The 26,223-nt window shown below is 40.2% G+C and overlaps 2 protein-coding genes, 1 long non-coding RNA gene and 1 other non-coding gene across 11 annotated transcripts; all 4 read right to left on the reverse strand.

Annotated features, from left to right (window-relative positions):
- Positions 1-268: 268 nt before the first annotated feature.
- Positions 269-10,885, reverse strand: LOC103706004 (alpha/beta-Hydrolases superfamily protein). The gene is made up of 7 exons (XM_089927198.1): positions 10,564-10,885; positions 10,330-10,466; positions 4,067-4,422; positions 3,602-3,941; positions 2,394-2,492; positions 2,193-2,307; positions 269-728 (listed from the first exon to the last, which is right to left on the reverse strand). The coding sequence occupies exons 1-7, from the start codon at positions 10,739-10,741 to the stop codon at positions 514-516; spliced, it is 1,440 nt and encodes a 479-aa protein (XP_089783324.1). The 5' UTR covers positions 10,742-10,885; the 3' UTR covers positions 269-513.
- A 265-nt stretch (positions 10,886-11,150) lies between these two features.
- TRNAP-UGG (transfer RNA proline (anticodon UGG)) lies at positions 11,151-11,222 on the reverse strand. The gene has a single exon. It is a non-coding gene; the product is annotated as a tRNA-Pro (tRNA).
- Positions 11,223-11,566: 344 nt separating this feature from the next.
- Positions 11,567-13,744, reverse strand: LOC103699614 (Pentatricopeptide repeat (PPR) superfamily protein). Its single transcript, XM_008781631.5, has one exon. It carries the CDS (start codon positions 13,580-13,582, stop codon positions 11,687-11,689), a length of 1,896 nt encoding a protein of 631 aa, XP_008779853.4. The 5' UTR covers positions 13,583-13,744; the 3' UTR covers positions 11,567-11,686.
- A 7,727-nt stretch (positions 13,745-21,471) lies between these two features.
- Positions 21,472-24,955, reverse strand: LOC103705961 (uncharacterized). Of its 8 annotated transcripts, none has more exons than XR_015973163.2 (4): positions 24,624-24,761; positions 23,263-24,287; positions 21,976-22,043; positions 21,472-21,884 (listed from the first exon to the last, which is right to left on the reverse strand). It is a non-coding gene; the product is annotated as an uncharacterized LOC103705961 (long non-coding RNA). The 8 variants fall into 8 exon arrangements; XR_015973168.2 differs by having other exon boundaries at positions 21,976-22,096; XR_016398360.1 differs by having other exon boundaries at positions 21,472-22,043; positions 24,755-24,955.
- Positions 24,956-26,223: the final 1,268 nt, after the last annotated feature.

Genomic DNA, 26,223 nt, shown 5'->3' on the forward strand with positions numbered 1-26,223 from the left:
GTAGTTTATCTACCTTAATGTTCAGTATCGATCGAAATCTGATTCTAAGTGTTCTTTCCTGATCATTTTATATATCCAAATCCTTGCCATGCACGTATATAGTTTATCATAACAAGCCTGTTTTAGATACTCAGATCATAAGAGTGTAAGATCATGTACCATGTTGCAGTAGGTCTTGCTCTAATTTTACTGTTTCTTTTGTGTATCTTATGGTCTGGGACTATGCATGATCACCTGCCAACAAGATTTCAGCTTCAGCTAGTCTCTGTAAGTAATCAAAATATTCTATTCTTATAAGATGGTACCACAGTTGCATCGAAGCCCTAAGATAGAGCAACTTATGAAGGACTAAAAATCGTTTGAATCTCAGTAGAATTTGATTGACCTCCGTGGCAAAAGAGAACCAGGGACAGTACTATCCCCTGCATACTATTGTTTCTATTGATTGATCAACATGTTGGGCTGAGTGCCAAAGAATTGCTTGTTTTCTACTAATATTTGTTGCTGCCATGGTCATGCTGCTGCTTGGGAGAACTGCCTGTCTGAAACCCCAAAAACTTTTTGAAGAAACCTTTCGATAGCCAATAGGAATTCTTCTACCCTTTCTTCGTGAGGCAAGTGCCCACAATTCTTGATTACTTCAAGGGTAGAACCTGGTATGGCCCATGATAGGCGCTCAGCATTCCAGGAAGGAACAAGGCGGTCAGTGTCACCAGTAATGATCAGCACTGAATCAAATCAACAAATAAGCCAACAAGCTAGTAGGTATTAGTAATGCAATCAGCATCATGCTTCTAACTGCTTAAATAGGTGCTTAAAGATAAGTTCTAATTAAATTAAATATTTTAAACCACATCACAGTCTTCATCAGTCAAACAAGAGACCAAATGCCAGTTTTGTAAAATGGAAGTAATAACTAATGAGGTTTTCTCTGTATGCAGCATCTTTATTTGATAAAATATTAAAACAATAGAGACAAACTTGATTTAATCAGCTTAAATTAGGGTTGCACTTCTTTCTAGAACTACATCCATATTCACAACTTTCTTCAACCTCCTAAAATTCAGTGGGACATACATCATCAGGTAATTTTTCTATGGCCCATTACCATACTCATCAAATTTGCCCAACCTGCATTTTTTGAGTTGATAGTGCCAATCAAGATATAGTAGCCATTCATCGATGACAAACAACTGAAACCCCCTTGAGAAATCATCTCAGCTTAACAACCATGTAAAGTTCAGTTAAATCACTTCAGAGATTGACTACATATGTATAGCATTATTATCTTATGAGGGACCATCATGCTTGACTCTGGTTCAGAATTTAATCAATATCGCAATGGAGTTGGCATACAGTCAATCTTTCTGCTGGTTAAGTTTTGGCCAAGCAAGAGGAGACAGAATACAGCCCGCAGGAATAAGAAAAAGCTAGATGACCGTATCCATAGCCGATCAACTGACCCTAGTCAAGGAATATAATGGAACCGCATCAGAGTGAACTCAAATCCCTTGTATGCTCCTAACACACAATTGGATCATCTGGACTATCATTCTGATGGGTTATGATAGTTGTGAATACCTTTACCAAGTGAACTCTGGGCCTAAACTCCTCAAAAATTGACAGCACCTAATAAAAAATTAGAGCTTCTCCTTAAAGATTTAGCTAGTTGGATCGCGCAGGATGTGAATACTGAGGGATAATAAGTTCGTCACTCTTCATCTGAACTCTTTCCAGATTTAAGCAACCTTCCTAAGGCCAATTCTGAAAATGCCACTTGGCCTTCTAGGTCTCACAGGATTCCCCTAGAGTTGGTTTGACAAGAAATTTAGCACTAATTTAAGTCATGAGGCTATCATAAAATAATCTCAAACACTGATAGATAATACACTGATCGATCTATAAAGCCAATGTCATATGTATTGAACGATATTGGTCAATAGAGCTTTGATGTATATGAATCCTTATGCAACTTGTGATAACATCATCTGTACTAGAATCCAATAATGCTACACCATGTACAATCATAAATATATATTTGAGAAGCCAATATATAATATGATCAATAATGATCAAAATTGAACAGCTTCATTACATGCATACTATTTAGAGCATTGCGGTACTACTGAATGACACAAACATTGTACTTAATATAAAACAAGTGGCTAAAGAGAAGAGTTTAATAGCTTTACCAGGGCATGAGATCTCAGCAAGTCTTTTAGTCAGTGGTGGTTTAGATGCAGAGTCTGTAAGCACGGCTAAGGTGTACTCCAAAAGGGCCATTTCCCAACCCTTAGCTCTTAATGGCTGCATAAAAGCATGGACCCTTTGATTATATTTAATATTTGAAATTAGAAAAGCTGAAATCATCACCTTACCTGGTAGAAACTTACCTTTGTATAACCTTGAAGGACATGATCTGTGATTTGGCTTGCATCAAACCATGCATTTCTAATAGCAAGTATACCAAACTTGTCCATGATCATCCTTACCTGCAAACCACCAAGTATAGCATTTAAGTAATATCTCATGGATGCTCACAATTGCAGTAAACTGCTCAGCCAAATCAAGAAGGTCTAGTGCGGGAAATTAAGATATCGCAGGCATGGACAGCAATAACAATCTGATGTACAATATCCTTTTTTTTAATTTTTTGATGGAAGAATCTAATATGCAATATCATGAGAGATTTTTTATCTTTTTAAAATGATAAGGGCATCCATCTTCATCAAAAGCTTTGAGTAGTAAGAGATATTGAAATCTGATTCTTTGCAGAAATGGACGAACCTTGTCAAAAATGGAATAAACTTAATAAGATGAGACACTAGCATGAACAGACTACAAAATTCATTTATTTATTTTGATCAAAAGATAAGGGCAAACCAATAACTCATTTCACAAAATTTAATTATGTTAATAGAAAGTTTCCTCATATAATATGTGATGACAGTTCATACTATAAAACCACTGATCAGGAAAAAACATCAATATGTTCATGAGTGAATAACCGTAATCTAAAATATCATCGTATAAGGAAATGCTACCATAGGTGGAAACTGGAATTTGAATTTCATGCAAAACATGGCATGCAATAAATAAGAAGATATTCTATGTGTAAAACCTAGGGCATAAATAATTATGTTAGATGAGTGGGGGATATTACAAAAAGTTTTGGAGTCACATAAGTAGAGAAGCAAGTGATGTGCAAACAATTTAGGTTTTATGACTTCCACTCAAAACAGGGGTTTTATGATAGCATGAAGCACTATGGTGCATTTGTAAGGAGAGGGATTTTTACATGTGTGAATAGCTGGAAGAGAGAAATGATGATATAGATCAACATTGTGAACATATACTTGAAAGATAGAATTCTTTTTTGACAAGATCAAACAGTTCACTCTCATGGTTGTAGCTGTTGCCATGGCAGATTACTCAAACATTACACTACAAATTAGATCAGTGCGTGATAAGAAAAATGCTCATTTCCATTTTTTATAGCTCCCTCCAATATTTTTCAGCCAATCAGAAATGTTAAATTTGTAACCAGACTAGAAATACGGTATGATGCATCAAACAAATACATTTCACTGCTTCTGCTTACCAGCATTACAGCAAAGGCAGACCGTAGAACTGCAGATACAGCTTTGATATAAAGTGAGCTAACCATATCCCTCATCCCTTTCAACATCCCAAAAGCCACCCCGATAACACCCATACATAGCTTACATAAGGCCTTCCAAATCCTTACAGATGGATGCTGACGAACATTTAAATTTGATTCTCGATCTTCTATCTGGTTTCCTTTGTCCATTTCATTCTCCTTCACCACTTTCTGCGAAATAAGTGGCGCAACAATTGCTGGCGCGATAAGGATCAGTGCAGCAACCTTCTCAGGAGCTTCAAAGTATGTATTAACTGCTACAAGGCAACCAGCGGAGTGCCTGAGATCCCAATTTTCCTTTCAATCTTTGCAAGTTTTAGAATATTTTCTAAGATGACAATAGCTAAGTTCCATAGAAGCAAAAGAAAACATTACTTTCCTATCAACTAAGAGAACCAAACTTACCCCATTAGAATGGCTTTCCCGGCACCTAACAAGTCCATAAATGAGAGTGTGGCAAGCACAGAGAAAGCCATCGAGTATGGATTCAAAGGCCTGGCATCGTCACCACCAACAGCCTGCTGCCCCAAAACACTTGCCCTCGATGTCAGCCCAAAGGCAGGCCGATCAAAGGCAAGAACCTTGAAGCCAGTCAACCGTGCCAGAGGCTTCATCACCCGATCCCACGAGAACACGGAGGCCCCAAAGCCATGCAATAGAATCATGGGCAATCCAAATCCCGCAACTCCACTGCCCGTAACCTGAAAAGATTGCTCCTTTACCTCTTCTTCAGCCTCATGGTCGCATATCTTATGGTGTACCTGTTAGAATATCTTTAGTCCCACATTGGAAAGAGATAAAACTTAAAAGGTCTTTATGTAGTATTCAGCCTTTCTAACTTGGTGAAGCAAAGAAAGAAAGTAGCCCACGCGCGCATGAGCCCAATGGAGGTCACGTTTAACCGGGCGCGTTGCGATTATCACGCGCAGGGGGGACCCCCCGTGGGTGTGGGCTTGAGCCAGGTTTCTTTTTGCCGTTTTATTTTTTTGAATTGTTTTGAATAAAACGTCGCGTCTTTAAAACAGCTCTTTGGTTATCTCTTGATAAAACGTCGCGTCTTTAAAAACATAAAACGATGTGTCTTTTAAATACGCCTCTTCATTTCTTTTTAAACCCTATCAGATCCGATAGAGTTATCTAATCTAATCTATCCTCTCTCTGTTTCCGAAAGCCTCTCTGTTTCTTGTTCCCGAGAAGAGTCTTCCTGTTTTCTTCTCTGTTGTCATTCCAAGAGCGCGGTTCTGGGCTGTTCGACCGTCACTTCATCTGCGAGTGTACGCTTGGAGTGATCCAGTTGTTGTATCCTGGAGGATAGGCCGCCATTACCTGCTACACCGAGATTCAATCTCCGAGGGGCGCGATCTATTCTTAAGGACAGTGAAATCACGCCTCAACTGATAAGTTCTTCCTTCTTTCATCTATTATTTTTCTTACAATCTTAAGAATAGTTCGGCATGGATTCTGCTATGATTACTGCTAGATCAATTCCTGATACTTCTAAAATTGAGAGTTTCAATGGTATGTATTTTAAGAGATGGCAAGAACGTGTTTATTCTGCATTGGATATGCTTAATTTTGCTCAGTATTTAAATCAGTCAAAACCGATAGAAGGGTCTGAAGATTTTGACACTAAATTCAAAGAGTGGGAACATGGAAATAAAATCTGTAGACACACAATTCTGAGTACACTGTCCAATGAACTTTTTGATGTCTACTGTTCATACAAAGAAGCTGCAGAAATTTGGGAAAATCTGAATAAAAAATATGTGTTAGAAGATGCTGGAGTACAGAAATATGCTATAGGAAATTTTCTGCACTTTCAAATGTCCGAGGATAGGGATGTGTCATCCCAAATACATGATTTTCATAGATTAGTCACTGATCTTAAAAATGAAGATATAATGCTTCAAGAAGTTTTCCTAGCCGGCTGTTTGATTGAAAAATTACCTGAGTCTTGGAAACATTATAAAAATAGCATGAAGCACAAAAGGAAACATATGAGTCTTGAAGATGTTATTGTTCATATTAGAATAGAAGAACAAAATCGAGTTAGAGACCGAGAACAATTGGCCAAGGAAATGACTTCAAAAGCCAATGTTATAGTCAGCAAACCAGGTGGGTCTCGTTCAAAGTCCAAGAAGCCTTATCTCAAAAATGATAAGAAACCTAAGTTCCAAGGTCCAGGTTTTAAAAGAAAAGGAACTTGTTTTGTTTGTGGAAAACCTGGACATTATGCTAATCAATGCAGGTTTAGAAAAAGGAATGATATATCTGCTAAACCAAATGCTAACTTGGTGGAGACAGATATTATTGCAGCAGTTGTGTTTGAAACCAACATGGTTATGGGAGCAAAGGACTGGGTGGTAGACTCTGGGGCTACCAGACATATTTGTGGAAATAGAAGTGCGTTTACTTCCTACACTCCATTGAATGAAGGCGAGGAACAAGTGTTCATGGGTGATTCGAGACCCTCGCCAGTGGTTGGCAAAGGAAAAGTACTCCTCAAGCTAACATCAGGAAAAGTCCTTTCCCTGAATGATGTGCTGCATGTTCCTAATATCCGTTGGAACTTAGTATCTGTTTCTTTATTAGGAAAGGCTGGAGTTAAAGTGTATTTTGAGTCTGATAAAATTGTAATGACTAAGAACAATGTTTTCATTGGGAAGGGTTATTGTAACCAGGGTTTATTTGTCTTGAATGTAACCGAAACTATGAATGAAAATGCATCATCTTTTGCTTATTTGATTGATTCTGTTGATGTATGGCATGGTAGATTAGGACATGTTAATTTTTCTTATATCAAGAAAATGAAAGACCTAGGCTTGTTAAATAATATTACCTTTGGAAATGTGAATGATAAATGTGAAGTATGTGTAGAATCTAAATCTACTAAAAAGAGTCATAAGTCAATAGAAAGAGAAACTGAATTACTTGGATTAATACATTCTGATTTAGGAGATTTGAAAAACACTCCAACTAGAGGAGGAAAAAGATTTTACATAACTTTTATTGATGATTATTCTAGATACACTAAGGTATATCTACTTAGGACTAAAGATGAAACTTTTGAAAAATTTCAGCAATATGTTACTGAAGTAGAAAATAAATTTAATAAGAAAATTAAAAGAATAAGGACTGATAGAGGAGGAGAATATGAGTATAATCTCTTCAATAAATTTTGTGAAGATAAAGGTATAATCCATGAGATTACCCCACCATATTCTCCTGAATCTAATGGAGTTGCTGAACGTAAAAATAGAACTCTAAAAGAAATGATGAATGCTATGTTAATAAGCTCAGGAGTACCTCTTTATTTGTGGGGGGAAGCTATTCTTTCTGCTTGTCACATTCAAAATAGAATACCTTATAAAAAATCTGGTAAGACACCCTATGAGTTTTGGGAAGGTCATGTACCTAACCTTACATATCTTAAAGTGTGGGGGTGTTTGGCCAAAGTTTTATTACCTGAACCAAAGAAAAGAAAGTTGGGACCTAAAACCTTTGATTGCTTATTTATTGGTTATGCATTAAATAGTGCTGCTTATAGATTCTTGGTATTAAAATGTGAATCTAATATTATGGAACCCAACACTATAGTAGAATCTAAAAATGCTGATTTCTTTGAACATATCTTTCCTATGAAACTAGGTAAAGAAAAAATTGACTCTCAGTCTCATAATAAACAAGAAAAGGAGGCACATGAAAATTATGAAATTGATTTAAGAAGAAGTAAAAGAACTAGAAAAGAGAAAAATTTTGGAAATGATTTTTACACCTTTCTAGTTGATAATGAACCTCAAACTTATAAAGAAGCAATAACTTCAGCTGATGCACCTTTTTGGAAGGAGGCTATTAATAATGAAATAGAGTCTATTATGTCTAATCATACATGGACCTTAGTTGATTTGCCTCCAGGTGCTAAATCAATTGGTTGTAAGTGGATTTTTAAAAGAAAGTTAAAACCAGATAATTCAATTGATAAGTTTAAAGCAAGATTAGTAGCAAAAGGATACTCACAAAGAAAAGATATTGATTATTTTGACACATTTGCACCAGTTTCTAGAATTTCATCTATTAGAGTACTCATTGCATTAGCATCCATTCATAATTTAGTAATTCACCAAATGGATGTAAAAACTGCATTCTTGAATGGAGAATTAGATGAAGAAATTTACATGGAACAACCTGAAGGTTGTGTTGTTCCTGGTAATGAGCACAAAGTTTGTAAATTAGTAAAATCCTTATATGGATTAAAACAAGCACCTAAACAATGGCATGAAAAATTTGATAAAGTATTGGTATCTAATGGCTTTCTAAATAATGAGGCTGATAAGTGTGTTTATAGTAAGGTTGTTAATAATGTTGTTGTGATCATATGTTTGTATGTTGATGATATGCTTATAATGGGAACTGATTTGAATATAGTTATAGATACTAAGAAATTTTTAGCTTCAAATTTTGATATGAAAGATATGGGTGAAGCTGATGTAATTCTTGGGATTAAAATAACAAGAAGTTCTAATGGACTTATGCTATCACAAGAACACTATATTGAGAAAATTTTAAGAAAATTTGAGCATTATGATAGTAAACCCGTATCTACTCCATATGATGCTAGTATACATTTAAGGAAAAATAAAGATAATGGTATTTTACAAATAGAATATGCTCGCATCATTGGTAGTTTAATGTTTTTAGTTAACTGCACTCGTCCTGATATTGCTTATGCAGTAGGAAGATTAAGTAGGTATACTCATAATCCTAGTAAGGACCATTGGAGTGCTGTTCATAGAGTACTAAGGTACTTGAAAGGAACCATTAATTATGGTTTGTTATATCGTGGATTTCCAGCTGTACTAGAAGGGTATAGTGATGCAAATTGGATCTCTGATTCAGATGAGATAAAATCCACGAGTGGATATATCTTTACTCTTGGTGGGGGTGCAGTATCTTGGAAATCATCCAAGCAAACATGCATCGCTCGGTCTACAATGGAGTCCGAGTTTATTGCCTTAGAAAAGGCAGGTTCTGAAGCTGAATGGCTTAGAAATCTTGTGGGAGATATTCCATTATGGAATAAACCAACACCTTCTGTGTCTATTCTTTGTGATAACCAAGCTGCTATATATCGAGCTAAGAATAAAGTTTATAATGGGAAGAATAGACACATAAGGTTGAGACATAATATTGTAAGGCAGCTGCTTGATGATGGGATTATATCTCTTGAGTTTGTAAAGTCAGAGTTGAATTTGGCCGATCCTTTGACAAAACCACTAGGTAGAAAACTAGTGAGTGAAACATCGAGGGGGATGGGACTAATGCCTATATCAAAGTCAATAACGACAGAAACCCAACATGTGTGATTGGAGATCCCATGAAGCATGTTCATATGGGTAATAACAAGTCGCTAGTTGACTGTGAGTACACTATCATATTTAATTTTGAAAATCCATCCCTATGGTGTAGATAGTGCAAACTGCAGTAGATAAGGATGAGGTAAAGCTCTTAATGGATACCATAGTCCTTTAGGATGGTGTGTCTACCTGCAGTACACACTTGATGGATCCACCTATATGGGTGTGGGAGTGGGGCCGCTTCCTATGAGAATTAGGCAGTTCTCTAAAGCACTCATGAATATCCAGGTAAGGTGCATGGCCTATTTGCACCAACCCGTTTAGAACAAGCCCAGAACTTTAGAGGTCAATGTGGTCTATGGGTCACTGATTTACATGAAGGACTTTTGGTTCATAGAAATTTTTATTTCACCAAAGTTCTGTAAGTCATACTTACTAGTCCTAAAACATGGTTCATAGTCTCAAAGACACCATTTTTGATGCATTAAACTCTCGCGCTCGTTAACTTATTATTGAATTTTAAAATATGTGGGGGATTGTTGGAATATTTTAAAATTCCAATTCTGCCCTTCTTTGCTTTTTGCCTTTTTGTTTAGTGTACTTCCTTTAGTCCCACATTGGAAAGAGATAAAACTTAAAAGGTCTTTATGTAGTATTCAGCCTTTCTAACTTGGTGAAGCAAAGAAAGAAAGTAGCCCACGCGCGCATGAGCCCAATGGAGGTCCAAGCCAAAATTGGCGAATCCGATCCGGAAACGTTTAACCGGGCGCGTTGCGATTATCACGCGCAGGGGGGACCCCCCCCCCCCCCCCCCCCGCGGGTGTGGGCTTGAGCCAGGTTTCTTTTTGCCGTTTTATTTTTTTGAATTGTTTTGAATAGAACGTCGCGTCTTTAAAACAGCTCTTTGGTTATCTCTTGATAAAACGTCGCGTCTTTAAAAACATAAAACGATGTGTCTTTTAAATACGCCTCTTCATTTCTTTTTAAACCCTATCAGATCCGATAGAGTTATCTAATCTAATCTATCCTCTCTCTGTTTCCGAAAGCCTCTCTGTTTCTTGTTCCCGAGAAGAGTCTCCCTGTTTTCTTCTCTGTTGTCATTCCAAGAGCGCGGTTCTGGGCTGTTCGACCGTCACTTCATCTGCGAGTGTACGCTTGGAGTGATCCAGTTGTTGTATCCTGGAGGATAGGCCGCCATTACCTGCTACACCGAGATTCAATCTCCGAGGGGCGCGATCTATTCTTAAGGACAGTGAAATCACGCCTCAACTGATAAGTTCTTCCTTCTTTCATCTATTATTTTTCTTACAGTACCTGAACTCCATTGAACTCGCAAAAGAAGCTATCAGGGTCAGCTAATTTTTCCGGGTCTACCAGATCCTCCTGGTCGACTCCCGCCACGCTCCTCCTCCTCCTCCTCTGCTTCCTTTGGGCATCATCCACCAACTGTTCTGCCAAAAAAAAAAAAACCAGAAAACAGTAAATTATACTGTTATAGTGGGAAATATTTGAATTAAAGAGGAGAAAGAAAGAAAATTTTAACCTTACCGGGATAGTCAGCACCAGGACTGCTAATAGAAGCAGCTTTGGCGAGGAATTTGAAGTTATCGCGGAGGGAGGTGTTGGAAATGTTGGCGGGAAGGGTGGATTGGTGCCGGGAGCGGATAGGTTTCGGCTGAGGGAGGAGCGGGGAGAGGCAGGGGAGATGGCGAAGGGAGAAAAGCATCTCCAGTGAGGTGTGGTGGAGAGATGAGGAGAGGGTTTGGAGACTCCGGTGGGGCTCCGGCTAGGAGAAAGCCAGGAAGGGGGTTTACAGGGGGGGAAAGGAGGAGGAGGAGGGAGGACCTCGGAACGGATGGCAGTATCCTTCGCTTAATAAATTCTACGCCCTTTTTAGCCGTTGAAAAAACCTAGAAGATTAAAAATATACATATTAAAAGAAATAAAAAAAAATAAAAAATAAAAAAGGAAAAAATAAAAAAAATTAATAAAAAAGAAATAAAAAAAGAAATAACAAAAGGAATAGAAAAGAAATAAAAGAATAAAAAAATAAAAGAATAAAAAAGAATAAAAAATAAAAAATATAAAAATATAAAAATATAAAAATATAAAAATATAAAAATATAAATGAAAAAGGGGCGTTGCGAGAATCGAACTCGCGACCTCTTGCACCCAAAGCAAGAATCATACCACTAGACCAAACGCCCAAGTTTTTGGAAGTTTAGGATTGTACTAACACAAGATTAACGTTAAACTTCAACCAATTTTTCCCTTAAATATTTCCATCTATGTGATTGTTGGAGGCACAGATTTCCGTGAGGATCAAATGAGAATTGGACCATTTACATAACACAATGATCAAAAAAAACACAACCAATAGCATTTTAAATAAAATATCAAACAATCAATAATTGTTTTACAAATATTTTTTTATCCAACAGAATAAACTAATTTTTCATATCATTTTTTCAAAGAAGAGCAAACAAAAAAAAAATACATGAGTGAAAAATTTATCAGATGGGGATAAAATTCCCCTCACTTGCAAAAATGAGGGTAAAACTAAAATCCGCCAAAGGTTCACCTCTTGCGACCCTATAACGTGACAGTGACAGTATCCGATTGACATACCGGAAGGCATATGGGAGGCTATGCCAGGCGTGAATACTAAAGATCACTCGCCATTGATGAACATCGCATCAGAAACTTCCCGGCTCTCTCTCATCCGTCCGATGAGCCCGTGCAGCGCCCTGTAGATCCCTTCCGCCTCCGGGTGGTTCCGGTCCCCAGTCACGAAGGCGTGCACCCCCTTCCCCGCCACCTCCACCCAGCTACACCCGGGCGCCTTCCTCACCCCGCGCCGCCTCATCTCCCGACGCACCTCCGCCACCTCCCCCCACCTCCCCGCCCCCCCGAGCGCGTTCGCCAGTAGAACCCACCCCCCGCTCCCCGCCGGCTCCAATTCCACCACCCTCTCCGCCGCCTCCGCCGCCCGACCTGCCTCCCCCCTCGCCCGGCACGCCGCTAGGTACGTCCTCCACGCCCCCGCACCCGCCTCCCCCGCCGCCTCCGCCACCATCCGCGCCTCCTCCAGCCGCCCCGCCCGCCCCAGCATGTCTGCCACGCACGCCCAGTGCTCCGCCGCCGGCGCCACACCGAACTCTGCCCCCATCCGCCGCAGCACTTCCCGCCCCTCCTCCACCAGCCCCGCGTGGCTGCACGCCGCCAGCACGCCCACGAACGTCACCTCGTCCGGCGCCGCCATCCCCTCGAACAGCCCCAGCGCCTCCCGCCCCCGCCCGTGCGCTGCGTACCCGTCTATCATTATATTCCACGAGGCCAAGTCCCTCTCCGGCATTCCGTCGAACATTCTCCGCGCATCCTCCAGAGCCCCGCACTTGGCGTACATGTCCATCAGCGCGTTGTCGACGAACACGTCTCCTTCGCTATTCCTCATGCCGGTCGCGACCATGTACCCGTGGATTTCGCGGCCGAGCGAGAGGGCCGCCATCTGGGAGCACGCCGGGAGGACGGCCGCGAGGGTCACAGGGTCCGGCGGGACCCCGGCGCGACGCATCCGGCCGAAGAGCCGGAGGGTCTCCAGATGGTCGGCGGAGTACTGGCGGGCGGATATCATGGAGTTCCAGGAGAAGAGGTCCCTCTCCGGCATGGACTCGAAGACCTCCGCCGCCTCCTCCACGGCGTGGCACTTGCCGTAGAGGTCGATGAGAGCGTTGGCCACCGCCACCTCGGAGTCGTAACCAACTTTCATGGCAAACGCTTGGATCTTTCTTCCATTTTTCAGGTCGGCGGTGGAGGTGAAGACCGAGAGGATCCCGGTGACCGTGAATTTACTTGGAAGTATCCCTTCATGCACCATGCGGTGATAGTACTCGAGAGCCATGGCGAACTGGCCCCTCTGGGCGAAGCCATTAACCATGGCGTTCCAGAGGACCACATCTCTCTCGGGCAACTCGTCGAACACCCTCCGAGCGTCCCCCACGAAGCCTAATTTTAAGTACGAACGGGTCAGAGCACTCGAGGTGAAGACCTCTGTATCAAAGGCCGCCTTGAAGAGCTCGGCGTGGATCTTCCGGACCTCCGTCTGGGCGCCGAGGTCGGAGCAGGCTTTGATGGCGCAGGGGTAGGTGAACTCGTCGGGGGGCAGGGCGGCCTCGGAGCGGAGGCTGCGGAAGAGGAGGAGGGCATCAGCGGGGAGGCCGTTGGTGGCAAGGGCGGCGATGGCAGCGTTCCAGAAGAAGAGGTTGGGAGGGCCGGTGGCTGAGCGGAAGACGGCGAGGGCGTCGGCGGGGCGGGCGCAGCGGGAATAGAGGGTGATAAGGGCGGTGACGGCGAAGGGTGAGGCGTGGAGGCCGGTGGCGAGGAGGCGGGCGTGGACCTCCCGGGCCTTGGAGAGGTGGCGCCGAAGGGCGCAAAGCTGGAGGTGGGAGACGTAGGCGGCGAGGTCTGATCTGGGGCGGTGATGGGATCCCAATGGGTTGGGCGAGCGAGGGATGATGGTGAGAGCCGGGCTTCTCGTGATCAGAGAAGAGAAGGGTCTAACGTTCATTTGGGTGGCATGGCTTTCCGGGGGACATCGAGCCTTTGTAGATGCGGCAACGGTGGTTTTGAATAGGTCCGCGGCGGGAAAGAGCAGTGAGACTTTTTTTTTTTTTTTTTTGGCTAAAGCTGGTGTTTCATACCATACCGATACGAATACACCCAGTGAGACTTTTTTTCCCCCTCAAAAACGAGGGGATGGAAAGTAGCGCCCCATCCTCTGATTTTCTCAAAATAAGTTTTGATGGTAGATCTATGAGGATGGGAGCATAGAAGGACTCCAAATTTATAGTTGCCCGAGGTGGATACATCTTCGACAAGTTTGTCATTGGTGCAGAGCTGAAGCTATATGGGAGGGTATCTTCCATACTGTCCTGAGATTGGGCGCGGACCGTATTCATCTTGAGGATGATTCAGCCACGGTCATCGACAGGATTCAGAGTGGGCGGGCTCAACCAAGTCGACCGACTTCTATTGCTTTGGAATATTTGTAGGTTCGTGGGGGTTGACCTCATTTCGAGCTACTCATGTCTCCTAGAAGGCGAATAATGCGGCGGACTAGGTGGCCTCATATGCTGCGCACTATTTTGGTGCTTTTCTCAGGAAAAGTTTTGAGTCCGCTCTTTTTTCTTTTTATGATATCCTCCTCTCTGATTTATTAAGTGTAATCATGCGCATCTAACGTGAGCCGCCGTTGTACAAAAAAAAAAAAAAAAATTTAGTGTATTCAAATTATTCAAGCCCCTAGTCGATACATCATTTGGTTGTCAAATAGAAGGGCGTGACCATTGAAGCAATCTTAGTTCATCTGGAGCTCGGTTCACAAAACAGCGGACGCTGAATAAGGCTTACAAAAATGAACGGAGATTTGCTAGACCTAAAACGCAACTCATTCAAGTTTAACTTGGATTATAAATAAGACAAGCTCAGAAATCTATTGCTAAGTTGGGCTCAAACTTGAATATCCTCTTTGCATGATAAGCCTAGCTGAAGAAATGTACTATTTGGTTCGGCTCGGTTCATTTGCATCCTTAATGCCTCCAAACGTAGCTTATATGTGAGGCTTTTATGTGGAGAGATGAGCATATTTAAATGGCTACCATTCTTATGTATTGCACTAACTCCGAATTCAAAAGAATATGGTTTTCATCATGGGACTATCTATGCATGGCCAAGTCGTTGTTGAATCAAAAAAAAATTGAAGGTCCGTAGAGCTCTTCACAGGGGCCTGTGTATTTTAAACCTCATGATGACTAAATTCAACATTATACACTTATTGGGTTATGTTGGATACGGGTACAGTATCTAAACATATACTATTATTACATTGGTTTAGATCCCTTCATATCTTCAACGTAATTCATTGAAAGATGATTTTAAGATGGAATATTTGTTGAGCAAATATCTATAAGTCCACCAAATAATTGAGAAAAGATGAGGGGTTTTGGTCAAGTTTTATGGATATAATTGATTACTTTTAAAAAACTTGTGAAGGATATAAAGGTAAAACCACATGTTTTATATGGGATAAACCATAGAGTCTGAACCCAGTCCAGATCCTGATAAGGTTCATAAAAAATAATCCTATAACTTGAACTATTGCATAATTGAGTTGAGTCAGGTTTGGCACACTTTTTGTTAGAACAGAAAACAAACACAGGGTAGGACGAAAACCCAAAAAGATTCAATGGGTCTAACTTTCAAACTATGCTCATCCTATATGTGTCCTTGTGTCCGCATTAGGTCAACCCCATTCTCTTGCTTTAGGTGGCAAAGGATCATACCATCTGAGAAAAAATTCGGTCGTAGTCCATGTGAAGACCCATGCGGGCATATGTTTAGTTTCATATTGATTATTTGCCGAAGAGATTTTAGATACTTTTATAGGACTAAAGAATCCAAATAATATCTTCGGATAGATATTTTAGATGAGATTCTGGATTGTGATAATTCAAGCTTCAATTTAAAGCCACCACTTTTCGCATATATTGTTTTCTTCCTTCCAGAAATGGAGGAAGATCCATCCACATTAATAATCGCCCAGACCCAAATTGGGATGCACAGCATTGAAGGATGTAGTCAATACAATAGCACATACCTTAACATCTGAATGATTAGAGCATGAATAGATGGATCCGCAATATGATTAGTTGATGTTCTATTCATGCTTCAGCTGCTAAAATAAAACTTTGGAGCAAACTACAGTACACATCTAGAGATAAGCATATAGACCAAAAAAAAAAAAATCATCTCGTGATTACATTCACCTGATCGGGCTGGGGTTCCGCTCCAGTTTTCTTAAGGCGCCAGTGGGTCTTGGTCGGTGTTTGCCAGCTTTCAGAAACCGGATGTACTCCTGCCGGAAAAGAAACAAGAAAGAATTATAAGATCTACAGTAGGAGGAAACGAGATAAAGACCATTTCGTCCCATCCCAACCCAACTGCAAGTTGGCGAATTAATGATGGAACTGAGGTACGGAAGGCAATGGCTTTTGCATTTAGAGCCATCTGTGGTTTATATTAAGATATTTATAGGATTAAACAAACTCACCAAGCCAATGGCTTTCCATTGAACGAAGGGTAACTCACAGCCCCAGCAAAATGCCGTTATGCAAATTGGAGACAGATCAGGCTAAAACATAAGAATAAAAGGCCAATTAAATTGTAGTCTACTGCATGCAAGAACAATTGCTGGGAATGGCTAACGAGCCATGTTGACAATCAAATTTATTCAATTTTTTTCAGCTGGAAGCATTTATGTTTAGAAAACCTACTTGATTCTTATTTCAAACTTAAAAATAATCTCACAACATTAGCGTCGCGCATTGAGAGATGTTGATCTATTCTTCAGAAAAAAGCCAACAAAACTCATATAATTGCACACTAAAGATACAGTGATCTTTCAAATCACTTATGATATTGTTCAGCTTGTTGAATAGCTTAACATGTCTACTTACATGCCACTATCTTTTGTAAGAAAATTTATTGCTCTTTTGTATTTTTTTTTGCAAATTCTTTATAAATAGTTCCTGTAAACTCTCCCTTTTCTAATAAAGGCTAGGTGGATTTGTCTCCCTCTTTATTAAAAAAAAAAAAGAAGAAAGAAGGAAAGAAAGAAAGACAATCAAATTTATTCAAGTTCACATCTGCTTTTCCAATTAAGTGTTTAGACTGAGATGCAAATGAGAGTATCCTACAAAACCGATGGAGATAATACCCTGATGAGCATATAAATGATCAAGATAATTCTAGATCATAATCATAAACAGGTATTGCACATAAAGGTACATCTGCACGTGCAAGTAGGTCACCTAAATGGTTAAGATAGGGCCCAGCTAAGATGCCCCACGTGAGAACGTGTTTGGTTCCAAGTTGTTGACATGGTTTGATATAAAATAGAAATGAATGTGTATTTCCAGCGCAGCCACATTTTCCATTGAAATAGAATATTTTGCTTTGTAGAATTTTCCATTAAACAGATTGCAGCTGATGGTTGTTTTTTCATTGATCAGAGATCATGAAACAAGAATTTTTAAACTTAATTAAATTACGAGCAGCTAGACCATACCATCATGGTAAGATTATGTCGGAACTATTGCCATTAAGGAGTGCACTTAATCTAATGGTAGTGGAAAGGTTGGCATGACCTTCTACCATTAAGTCTTAATAGATGTAGTGCAAGAATAACGTGTTCTCCACCACTAAGCCAACTTTCTTGAAAGCCTTTCTTCTTCATTATTATTTTGGAAAGAAAAGTAGGAATTTTTCTTCAGCTGATCTTCAATGATGCAACCTTCATTAGTTTCGATTTATTTGTAATCTTTCTAAGTATTTTATCAAATCAAATTTATGGAGAGGGATATCATTCTGTAAAAAACGTGGATAGTCCATATTGCTTTCCTTTACCAGAAGATCACCCTAAAATTTCCACTAAGATAGATCCGGTGAGCTTAATCCTATACTCCAGTGAGTGATAACCGTCGCACCCTATAACTAGCTTTCCTTTTAAAAAAAAAAAAAAAAATCTAGATTTTTTTTTATACTCGGAGGCCTCATTGGTATGCTCTAAATCAAATGGTGGCGAGTCTAATATATGAAATATTATCTAGCACAAGTAGCTATATTGAGGAAGTGGATGCACCATTTAAAAATCAAACTTCTAATCTCTAGGTGCTGCTAAGTCCTAGATTATGGTTATCATTCTCATGCAACATATTATTATGAAAAATACATATTTTGTGAGTAAAAAGTCTACATATTCTTTTTTTTAGAGAAATTTAGTTGGAGTACTACTTTCATGAGGCAAATTAACTTGGAACCTTTCTTTAAGATGAGATATGCCGACATGCAGAGATAAGTCTAATATATTTATAAAAAACTGAATATTCTTTATATCACAGAATTCTCAGATACCATATGATCGAGTTTTGGTGATTATATCAAATATTTGGGATCAAGTTTAGTCTTCTATGAGAGGCTGAGGGGTTTACTTTGGAGCAATGCAAAGTTCACTTCATCTACTCATATATCCAACCACTTTAGTAGCATAATCATATATAACTTGCTCCCGTTACAAAATAAGAACAATTATTTTTATAAAATGAATAATTGAAATTGATCAACAGATTCGCCAAAAAAATATATCTGTGAAAATACTTAATATTTATAATTAAATCTATACATATCAAAATAACTATAATAAACAATTTGAAATTGCTATTTCAAATTCACATGCCCCTAAAAATGCCACACAAGAACTTGCAATTCATACATTATTGATTTAAAAGATAGTTATATTTCCAAAGTTAATTTGTTTACAAATCAATAAATTATAAATCAACTATTATATCCTTCCATACACTCTTGAATATTTTACTGTTGTGGTTCAAATTTGGCCTGAGAGTGACCATGCCGGAGGAGTCGAGAGAGCTGCTAGTTGTTGCAAGAAGAAGGGGGCCACCTCCTGCATGACGGCGGCAGACCTGCACAAAGCCTCACCGGTGTTTTCGGTGAGGGCCCTCCGACGATCAAGTTAGAGTAGGGTAAATTTGGTCCAGCCAAAAAGTCCCTTAGAAGTTACCTGACTGGGCTATTTATAGTCCCGGTGGAGAGGCTCAGGTGGTGGAGGCACTATCCGCCCTCATCATAAGAAGGCATGGCTCTGAGCCGAATGGCGCGCAGCTACGGCTGGTTGGTGGCGTGTGGTGTTGTCCGTTCTCCAAAATGGTAATGTGTTGACAGTCGCAGCAGAGTATGGTCGGAGTAGTCATGGTGCTATCCTTTGACTGTTGAGGGCCAGCTATCGAAGCGTGGCACGATGGTGTTGTAATATACGGCCACGTAGGAGGGCGTAGGCGCACACATAGGTGCGGTTGTTGGCGAAGCTGAGCCCGTTGAGAGGTCGCGTCATGCGTTTAGCAAGGTCGGCTAGACGGGTACTGAGGATAACTCGGCTCCCAGAGTTCCAAGATGTGCTCGGTGGAGCGCCACAAGCTCGAGGGTCGAGGCATACTACTAAAGTAGGCGCCCCGAGCATGGTCGGAGCGGGTTGGCGAATATCCAAGGCCGAGGGAGCTTTTGCCGGAGTCCAAGGCCGAGCTGATTCTGGGCCGGATTGAGGATTCAACCGGTTGGTGTTGGCGTTTATTGGGCCAAAACTAGACGACGTTTTAGCTGTGGGCTAGACGATTCTTTTCGCCCCCCATCGCTTACTATCTTTAAGAATGTAACAGTTAAACTACAATTTATTACTATGAAAATAACAAAACTAGCTCTAAATATATTATATTTTCCTTGAACAAAATTATAGGCTAGCCATCGATCTTAACTAGCTCTGGCATTATCACCACTCAAGAATGTTGCCTACCACAAAGCTGGACATGAGGCAGAAAAATCACTGCATCGTACCTTTTGGAGCTTGGCCTGCTTGTAATCTCTTCCCATATCCCCCAACCTTTAGCCTTTGCTGCCAAGACAGCGACCACCCACCACAGTCTGTCTCTCTGGGTCCATCTCAACTTGCCCATACAAAGACAGATCACCCAACAGACAGCCATGAGCAAAGTCTGAATCCTCCGCCCATTAATGAAAGCTCTTCCACCATGCTTTGCTCGACCAATCAAATGCTTCGCAATGGAGAAGGGAATGTCTTTTTGGAATTCATTCTCTAGATTGTAGAAGGTTGAAGCCTAAAACCATATACTCTTATCGCTTAGTAACAGGAAACTTCCCCTTTAAATGGGACACATATTTCAAAAACTTTCTGAAGCTCGCAGCAGCACCTGCTCAGATAGACTTTGTTTGGTCTTGCGCCTGCATTCAATCGGCTTTACCGACATGCGTATCTAAGCTCCCACATCAGCCTCATGATGGCTTAGCTCTGGGGAAAAAAAATTTGCCATGTGAAGGAGACACCACGGGGATTGGTAGCTGGTGAAGTTCCTGTATTGCTTGTGAGCTTTTCTTTTTGGCTACTCGTTGATAAAACCTTGCCAATCATTCTTTTCTGGCTTCTGATTAAAATATATATTATATTTCAACAAAATCTTGCCAACTAACCTCCCCATCATAATTTTCCAAAAAAAAGTGAAAAAAACCCATATTTATGCTAAGAAATCACTTGGTTTGCTGTCTCCAGAATACAGCTACTCTCTAAATCCAAACACGCGAGTGCTGATTATTTGTCCTAAAGATTCGAATGTTTCTTTTTGCGTGCTGTGCTGCCTAATTATAACAAAGTCGCATACTCCTCAATGAATTATATGGAAACATGGCTTTAGCTGCCAAAGTTTGATATCACATGAAGGAAAACATTTGCATGTCCAAAACCCTGCAATATTGGCACCTCATCTCTGGAAAAAAAAAAAAAAAAGACCTGTTTGAATGAAGCAGTTGTGCAGCCTAATCTGACGGAACTCTAAAGATGCTAAAAACCTCCTCCCTTTTTTTTTTTTAGCTTAAGTTGATAGAATAAAATAGATTTATTTATATATTTTATATTTTCTTATACTTCTTGTATGTGCGCTTGATACCATGAAATTATCATTTTTCTCAGATAATAGAATAAAATAAATTTATTAATATATTTTATATTTTCTTACGGAAATAAAAAACAATATCCAGAAGCTGTTAGCATCCACCAGTGCATCGGCTACATTCATCGACTCAACGTTCTGGTACTTTGGAAGCGATCATTTGCATTTATTGAGGTGAGAATAAATGCAGTTACGTTCAGGTCACATTTAATCTGGTCCCAGCCGGGCATCGAATCTGACCGAGAAAGGAGATGAGATTTCGTTGGCCCCAGAATGAAAACGTAGAGCTTTTATAGACAATTTATTATTTTGTAACTAGTTCCGCAAGCATAAGATGTATGTATGTATGTATGTATGTATGTCTGTCTGTCTTGTAAGTTGATACAATGAAAACGGTAGAAAATGGAAGGGGCTGCCATCCCTTCTGTATATTCTGAAAGGAAGCATGAGGAAGAAAATTGTGGGAGAGAAGTAATCACATGATATCAGGCCAGGAAAGAATGTGCAAATGGGAGGTGGAGCTTGATAGAATGCTAGGTTTAGATGGTGTCACCTGAAAGTACTCTTGCCAAGGAGCTCCAATGACCCCAACGTGAGTGCATTACAGTAGTTAAAAACCCTATCAGCTATTAAACCAAGAGAATCCTCAAGTACAAGACCACGCATGGGCTTACACACCCTCCCCTTCCAGAGAAGCTTCCATGAATTGCATATCTTTTACATAGGAACCCTATCTCCACTAGGCTTTTGATAGGCACCTGATCCGTATCTCGCAAGTCCCTTACCCAGAGTGAAAACCCATTACAAATCTCAAAAACAGAATACAAAACATGGACTCCAAGAAACCATGCTAATTTCATTGAACTAGAACAACACCCAAGAGCATGCTGCAGTTAAAAAATATACTTGTACGTACAGTCTCTAAAGGTAAAGGATACTCATTTTGCGGCAAGTACACCTCAGCATAAAATAAAATAACCAGTTGATATGTACTTCTACCACATAATCTACACATAAAAATAACCATTTATGTTCGCAACATTCAAGGCAATGTTTAAGAGAGAGAGATGTCCAGGCGAGGGACACATAGGGAGGAGTGCATTGATTTATAGATGTGTGAAAGAAAAAGCGTTGTTCATAAAGAACTTTATGCAGCACAGGTATCAGCAAAAAAAAGACAGGCATCAGCTCGAGATTAACAAAACCATGGCCCTGAAGTGATGTACTTCCACTGTAGACCAGAACAGTAACTCAGTCCCTCCTCAACCTTTTTCAGACCTGCAACAGAAGAAATACTAAAGTTAGACCTTTTAAAAATCTCCAAAGATGAGACTGGAAACAAAAAAGCACTAGTTTTGGTGACTGTTACTCTTTCCTCTCCCTTCAACACACATTTCACGGAGTGGCAGAAACAAGAAGAGGATGCCCGTTTTTGTTCTGAAATCAAAGAATAGAGGGAGGGAATTGAGGGTTTCCCAAACATGTTGTCCCTACAAAAGAAATGCAAAAAGGCCACTAGCAACACAAGTAGAGAAATGCTTAATCAATTTCATCCAAGCAACTACACTCCTATGTCACCTAAAACAAAATAAACACCTGAGACACAATCAGGTGGGGAAGACTTTGTTTTAACTCCCTACTGAATTCCTCTGAGGTTGCTCACAAAGGCCAGGATGATGAGACTGATATTAGAGAAGAGTTAATATCATTCCTTAAATAAGAGTACTCCAAGGGACCCTACATTGAGCAAACCATCCATCGACAGAAGCTACTTATTTCAAACGAGAGGATGAGGAAAAGAGGCACAAAATAGACAGTAGAATAAGATAAAACACTATCTCATGGAGCCATTGGACTCGAGACTTTTTCCGGGCAAAATCTTCCTCCTGGGCGAGGATGCAGTATCAAGAAAAATAGAGGTAGGTGCAATTTGCTCGGAAGAAAGAAACAAAATGGAAGTTTTCAAAGAGAAGAAAGAGGGAGCTCCCTTCAGTCCAAGCATGGAATGGAAAGGAAGGAATAGTCTCCCGCATCATTCACTCATTCACATAGTAGTGCAAAACTCCTTCCATTTCTGTCGGTGAGCTTGAGCAGTGGAAGAGTGCTTTAAGTTCTACTGAGTGTTTGAATGAATGAGTCGGCAGCTGATTCCAACCCCAGAACCATCCATGAGTGGGCTGAAGGAAGCTCTCTCCAACCCATCTTTCAATTCCTCCAATAAAGGGGAAGAAACAGAAAAGAAAATAAAAATGTTAAGATCAATTTTTTTTTAACATTAGTTCTCTCTCTCTCGCTCTCTCTCTCACACACACACAAGCACGCACACCAAAAGGAGGTTACGAAAGCAAACAGATAATGTGAGTCATGAGAATGCAGGATGCATAAGTTCTAATCAATCAATAATTTTCCCCTTGACACAGGTTATGAGATTCCCTATCAATGCTTCTAAAATAAGTTTCACGAAAACAAAGATCAAGGTAACAAGATAGCTGTCTTCGCAATTAAATGAAAATTAAGAAGAAGATGTTGATTCACCACTGGTGGATAGCATCCAAATCAGAGATGATATAATGCAACAATAGCAAGCCAAGAACTTCATGAGATTATTCCATTTGAAATTTTATAAAGGAAAAACACCTATCATGATCCTGAGTACCTGAGAAATATGGTGGCAATGTCCCCACCAAGGTTTGCACCCTAGACATCTCCCAAAGAGAAAGCTTGGGAGAGAGGGATCCGACCATCTCAGAAGGCTGGTCGGCCATGATCTTAAGCACCTGAGCCTTGTAGAAAAGGTCTTTAGGATCTCTGAAAAACATAGCATGTTTAGGCCTTTTTGTTACTCCCTTTTTTTTTGAGTAATGGAGGAAGAAAGACACTTCCGGCGGCTTTATGTTGAGGCCTTATTGCTGATTGCAAATTCATATAAGATAGTGGTTTCAGAAAAATTGATATATAATATCCCAAAAAGTTGGAAAACCAAAAGCCCAAAAACAAACAATAAATAATCGTCAAGCATGATTCTAACTTCAATCTATTATTCAAGTTGTCATTCAAAGAAAAGTTCAAACCGTAACCAACAAAATATCCAAAAATAATAGAAGAATTGCCTACCTCGCATCTTCTACACCTCTTTAAACCATTACAACTGGAACATCAAATCAAAAAAATGGAGGTCAACAACTGTTTGCTCAGTTGGTTGGAACCTCTCCCTTAAGGGCTTGCCCTTGGAGAATAAGGTCCGGGATTTTAATCCTGTATATTGCTCAAAAAAATAAAAAATCAAGAGGCGACGTGCTCTCCTTATAAATAAGCCCAACCTTTTTTCTCCCAGGGAAGAAAGAGCGGATCAACTAGATAATCCACATATTTCAGAGGGAACAGAAGACCATGATCACCTGTGGGAGAACCAAATCCTCCAACAATACAGCTACATCCACAAATAGATCAATAAAATCGCAAAGCAATGTAGATGAACTTGAAGCTAAGCAAATCTTAGGGGGGAGGGGGGGGGGAGAGAGAGAGAGAGAGAGAGAGAGAGAGAGAGAGAGAGATCTTCCCATTTTCTTCCGAGTGATAGATAAACCTCCAAAGATCCTTGAACTCAGAAAGCCTAATGGTTGGTGGCTGCCGTTCCGGCTTCCCCTCCAAACCCTAATTCCCGTCTCTCAACAAGCAAAGCTGCATATATAGAAGAAAAGAGAGAAACAAGCACAGCCTTCATAAAAAAAACCTTCTAAGAATGCAAAGAAAAAGGAGAGAGTACAGGATAAGCCAGGAAATAGAGATTCTTTCCATTCTAAAACACTTTTGGAAACCCTATACTCCAACAGAACCTATTCTTATAATACTCTTCATCTTATACAAGGCAAACTCCAGAAAGTTTTAAACCTTCAGGGCGCACCTCCAATAATTCTTATAAAACCATCTACAGCATGCAGGATAGCCGAAAAGAGAGAGATTACTGAAAGGAAAGAAAGCAGAAAGGGAGAGAATATAAACACAGAAGACACATACCACGTGCCTGCCCAAAACAACAAGGAGGTAAAACAAAGACAACACAATCCACAGTAACCAAATCAAAGACAGAAGAATAAGAGACTTTTTTTTCTCTTGGCTTGCCACCACACATACAAGGAAAAACCTACCCATTTTATGAGGAACGGAAGAGAGGAGAGGTCTCAATAGGAGGGAAGAGACTGTCGACTTAGTTTATGGCAGTTGGGGACAAGGAAAGCGACCGGACGCCGCTGCCAAATCCAGGCAAGGGTATAAGCGACTCAGCTGAGGGGATATCTCGAGTTATCTAATCTTTGGATCAGATCAAACAGATATGGGGGGCACTCAAAAAAGTCCAAAACGAGGTTCACAAGGGCATCGAATACAGGTTTGAGGAAAGCTCGGCGGGTGGTGACTGCCCCTTTGACTTCCTTTTCACTGTGGATGGGGCGGGTTAAACAGTGGAGTATGCCTCAAGTTCTGGGCCCAGATAACCCAGACTGGAGACTGGAGACTGGAGACTGGAGACTGGAGTACCTGGTTAAAGGAAGGAAGAAGTAGCCTTTTAGGTCCATGGAACTTTGAGTCCCCATGTAATTAATAGGTTGGAGGGACCATTTCCGCTTCCAGGCACAGGTGTAGAATGGAGACAGAGGTAAAAGGGATTGAGGCAGCTTGATCATGTGAAAAAGAAGGTGCGGCCACAGATTTTTCCACCCTTATCTCAGCCTGGTTTGTGAACTGAACGTGAAGACGTTGTCTCTTTTATCCGCCTATACAAACCTGGGTAATAATGATGCTGGGGGTCCTTCATCTCTTCTGGTTTTTTCTAGGGTCCTTGGGTCACCTGAGATGCAGATTGATGTCTCAATCTTGTTTTTGCATGATTCACAGTTACATGCTTTTCTTCCTGGTTTATCTAACTAATCTTTGGCTGTGATTGAAGGCCAAAGAAATAAAGTTTAAATAGCTGAAATCTCCGGTGATTTATAGTTGTATAATGATGAATATCAGCCAATATAATAGGAGTGCTATAGCAATTTTCACTTTATATTTTGATATTGATATTTTATAGTGAATATGCTACAATTATGATTGTGAAAAAAGATAGAAGAAAATTACCTGATTGCCCATATCCCCAAATATCCTTGAACCTTTTCTTGATCTAGTAATTTCTTCTTTAAACAAATGATCACTTAGACTTCGCCCACATCATGACCTAATATATAACCAACCCAAGTCTGGATTATAACCAACAAACCTATAACCACCATAATTTAACTCTTAAGCAGCCTAATTCATTACCCTTAGCTAAGCCCAATATAAAACACGATTAAACTTGTCATAATCTATCTTATGTCAATTGGGTCTTAAAAAATAAACTATCTCATAGCAATCCTGGACCCACTTTATTTTTGCCCCTTCCAGTATTTCCAAATTATCCCAAATAAGCTCAATACCATGATAGCTCTCTAGGTCCAATAGGTTAAAATTATTTCAAAGTTACATGTCCATTATTCTATAAGAAGCCTAATTTCTATACATAATTTTCATGGACTAGCCCTGCACCTCTATTTGACCTTTTTCTATTTAATTTAACCAATACTACTTTATCTAT

The sequence above is a fragment of the Phoenix dactylifera genome, chromosome 14 (genome assembly GCF_051530095.1).
Source record: "Phoenix dactylifera cultivar Ajwa chromosome 14, Ajwa_hap1_PhDact_Kaust_v1.1, whole genome shotgun sequence".
Lineage (NCBI taxonomy): Eukaryota > Viridiplantae > Streptophyta > Magnoliopsida > Arecales > Arecaceae > Phoenix > Phoenix dactylifera.

Coding starts and splice junctions, on each gene's coding strand:
- LOC103699614 (XM_008781631.5), bottom strand. CDS start 13,582: ATGAACGTTAGACCCTTCTCTTCTCTGATCACGAGAAGCCCGGCTCTC.
- LOC103706004 (XM_089927198.1), bottom strand. CDS start 10,741: ATGCTTTTCTCCCTTCGCCATCTCCCCTGCCTCTCCCCGCTCCTCCCT. Junction 2,493..3,601: donor CTGCCTTTGCTGTAATGCTG/GTAAGCAGAAGC, acceptor GGTGGTTTGCAG/GTAAGGATGATCATGGACAA. Junction 729..2,192: donor TGCTGAGATCTCATGCCCTG/GTAAAGCTATTA, acceptor GATTTGATTCAG/TGCTGATCATTACTGGTGAC.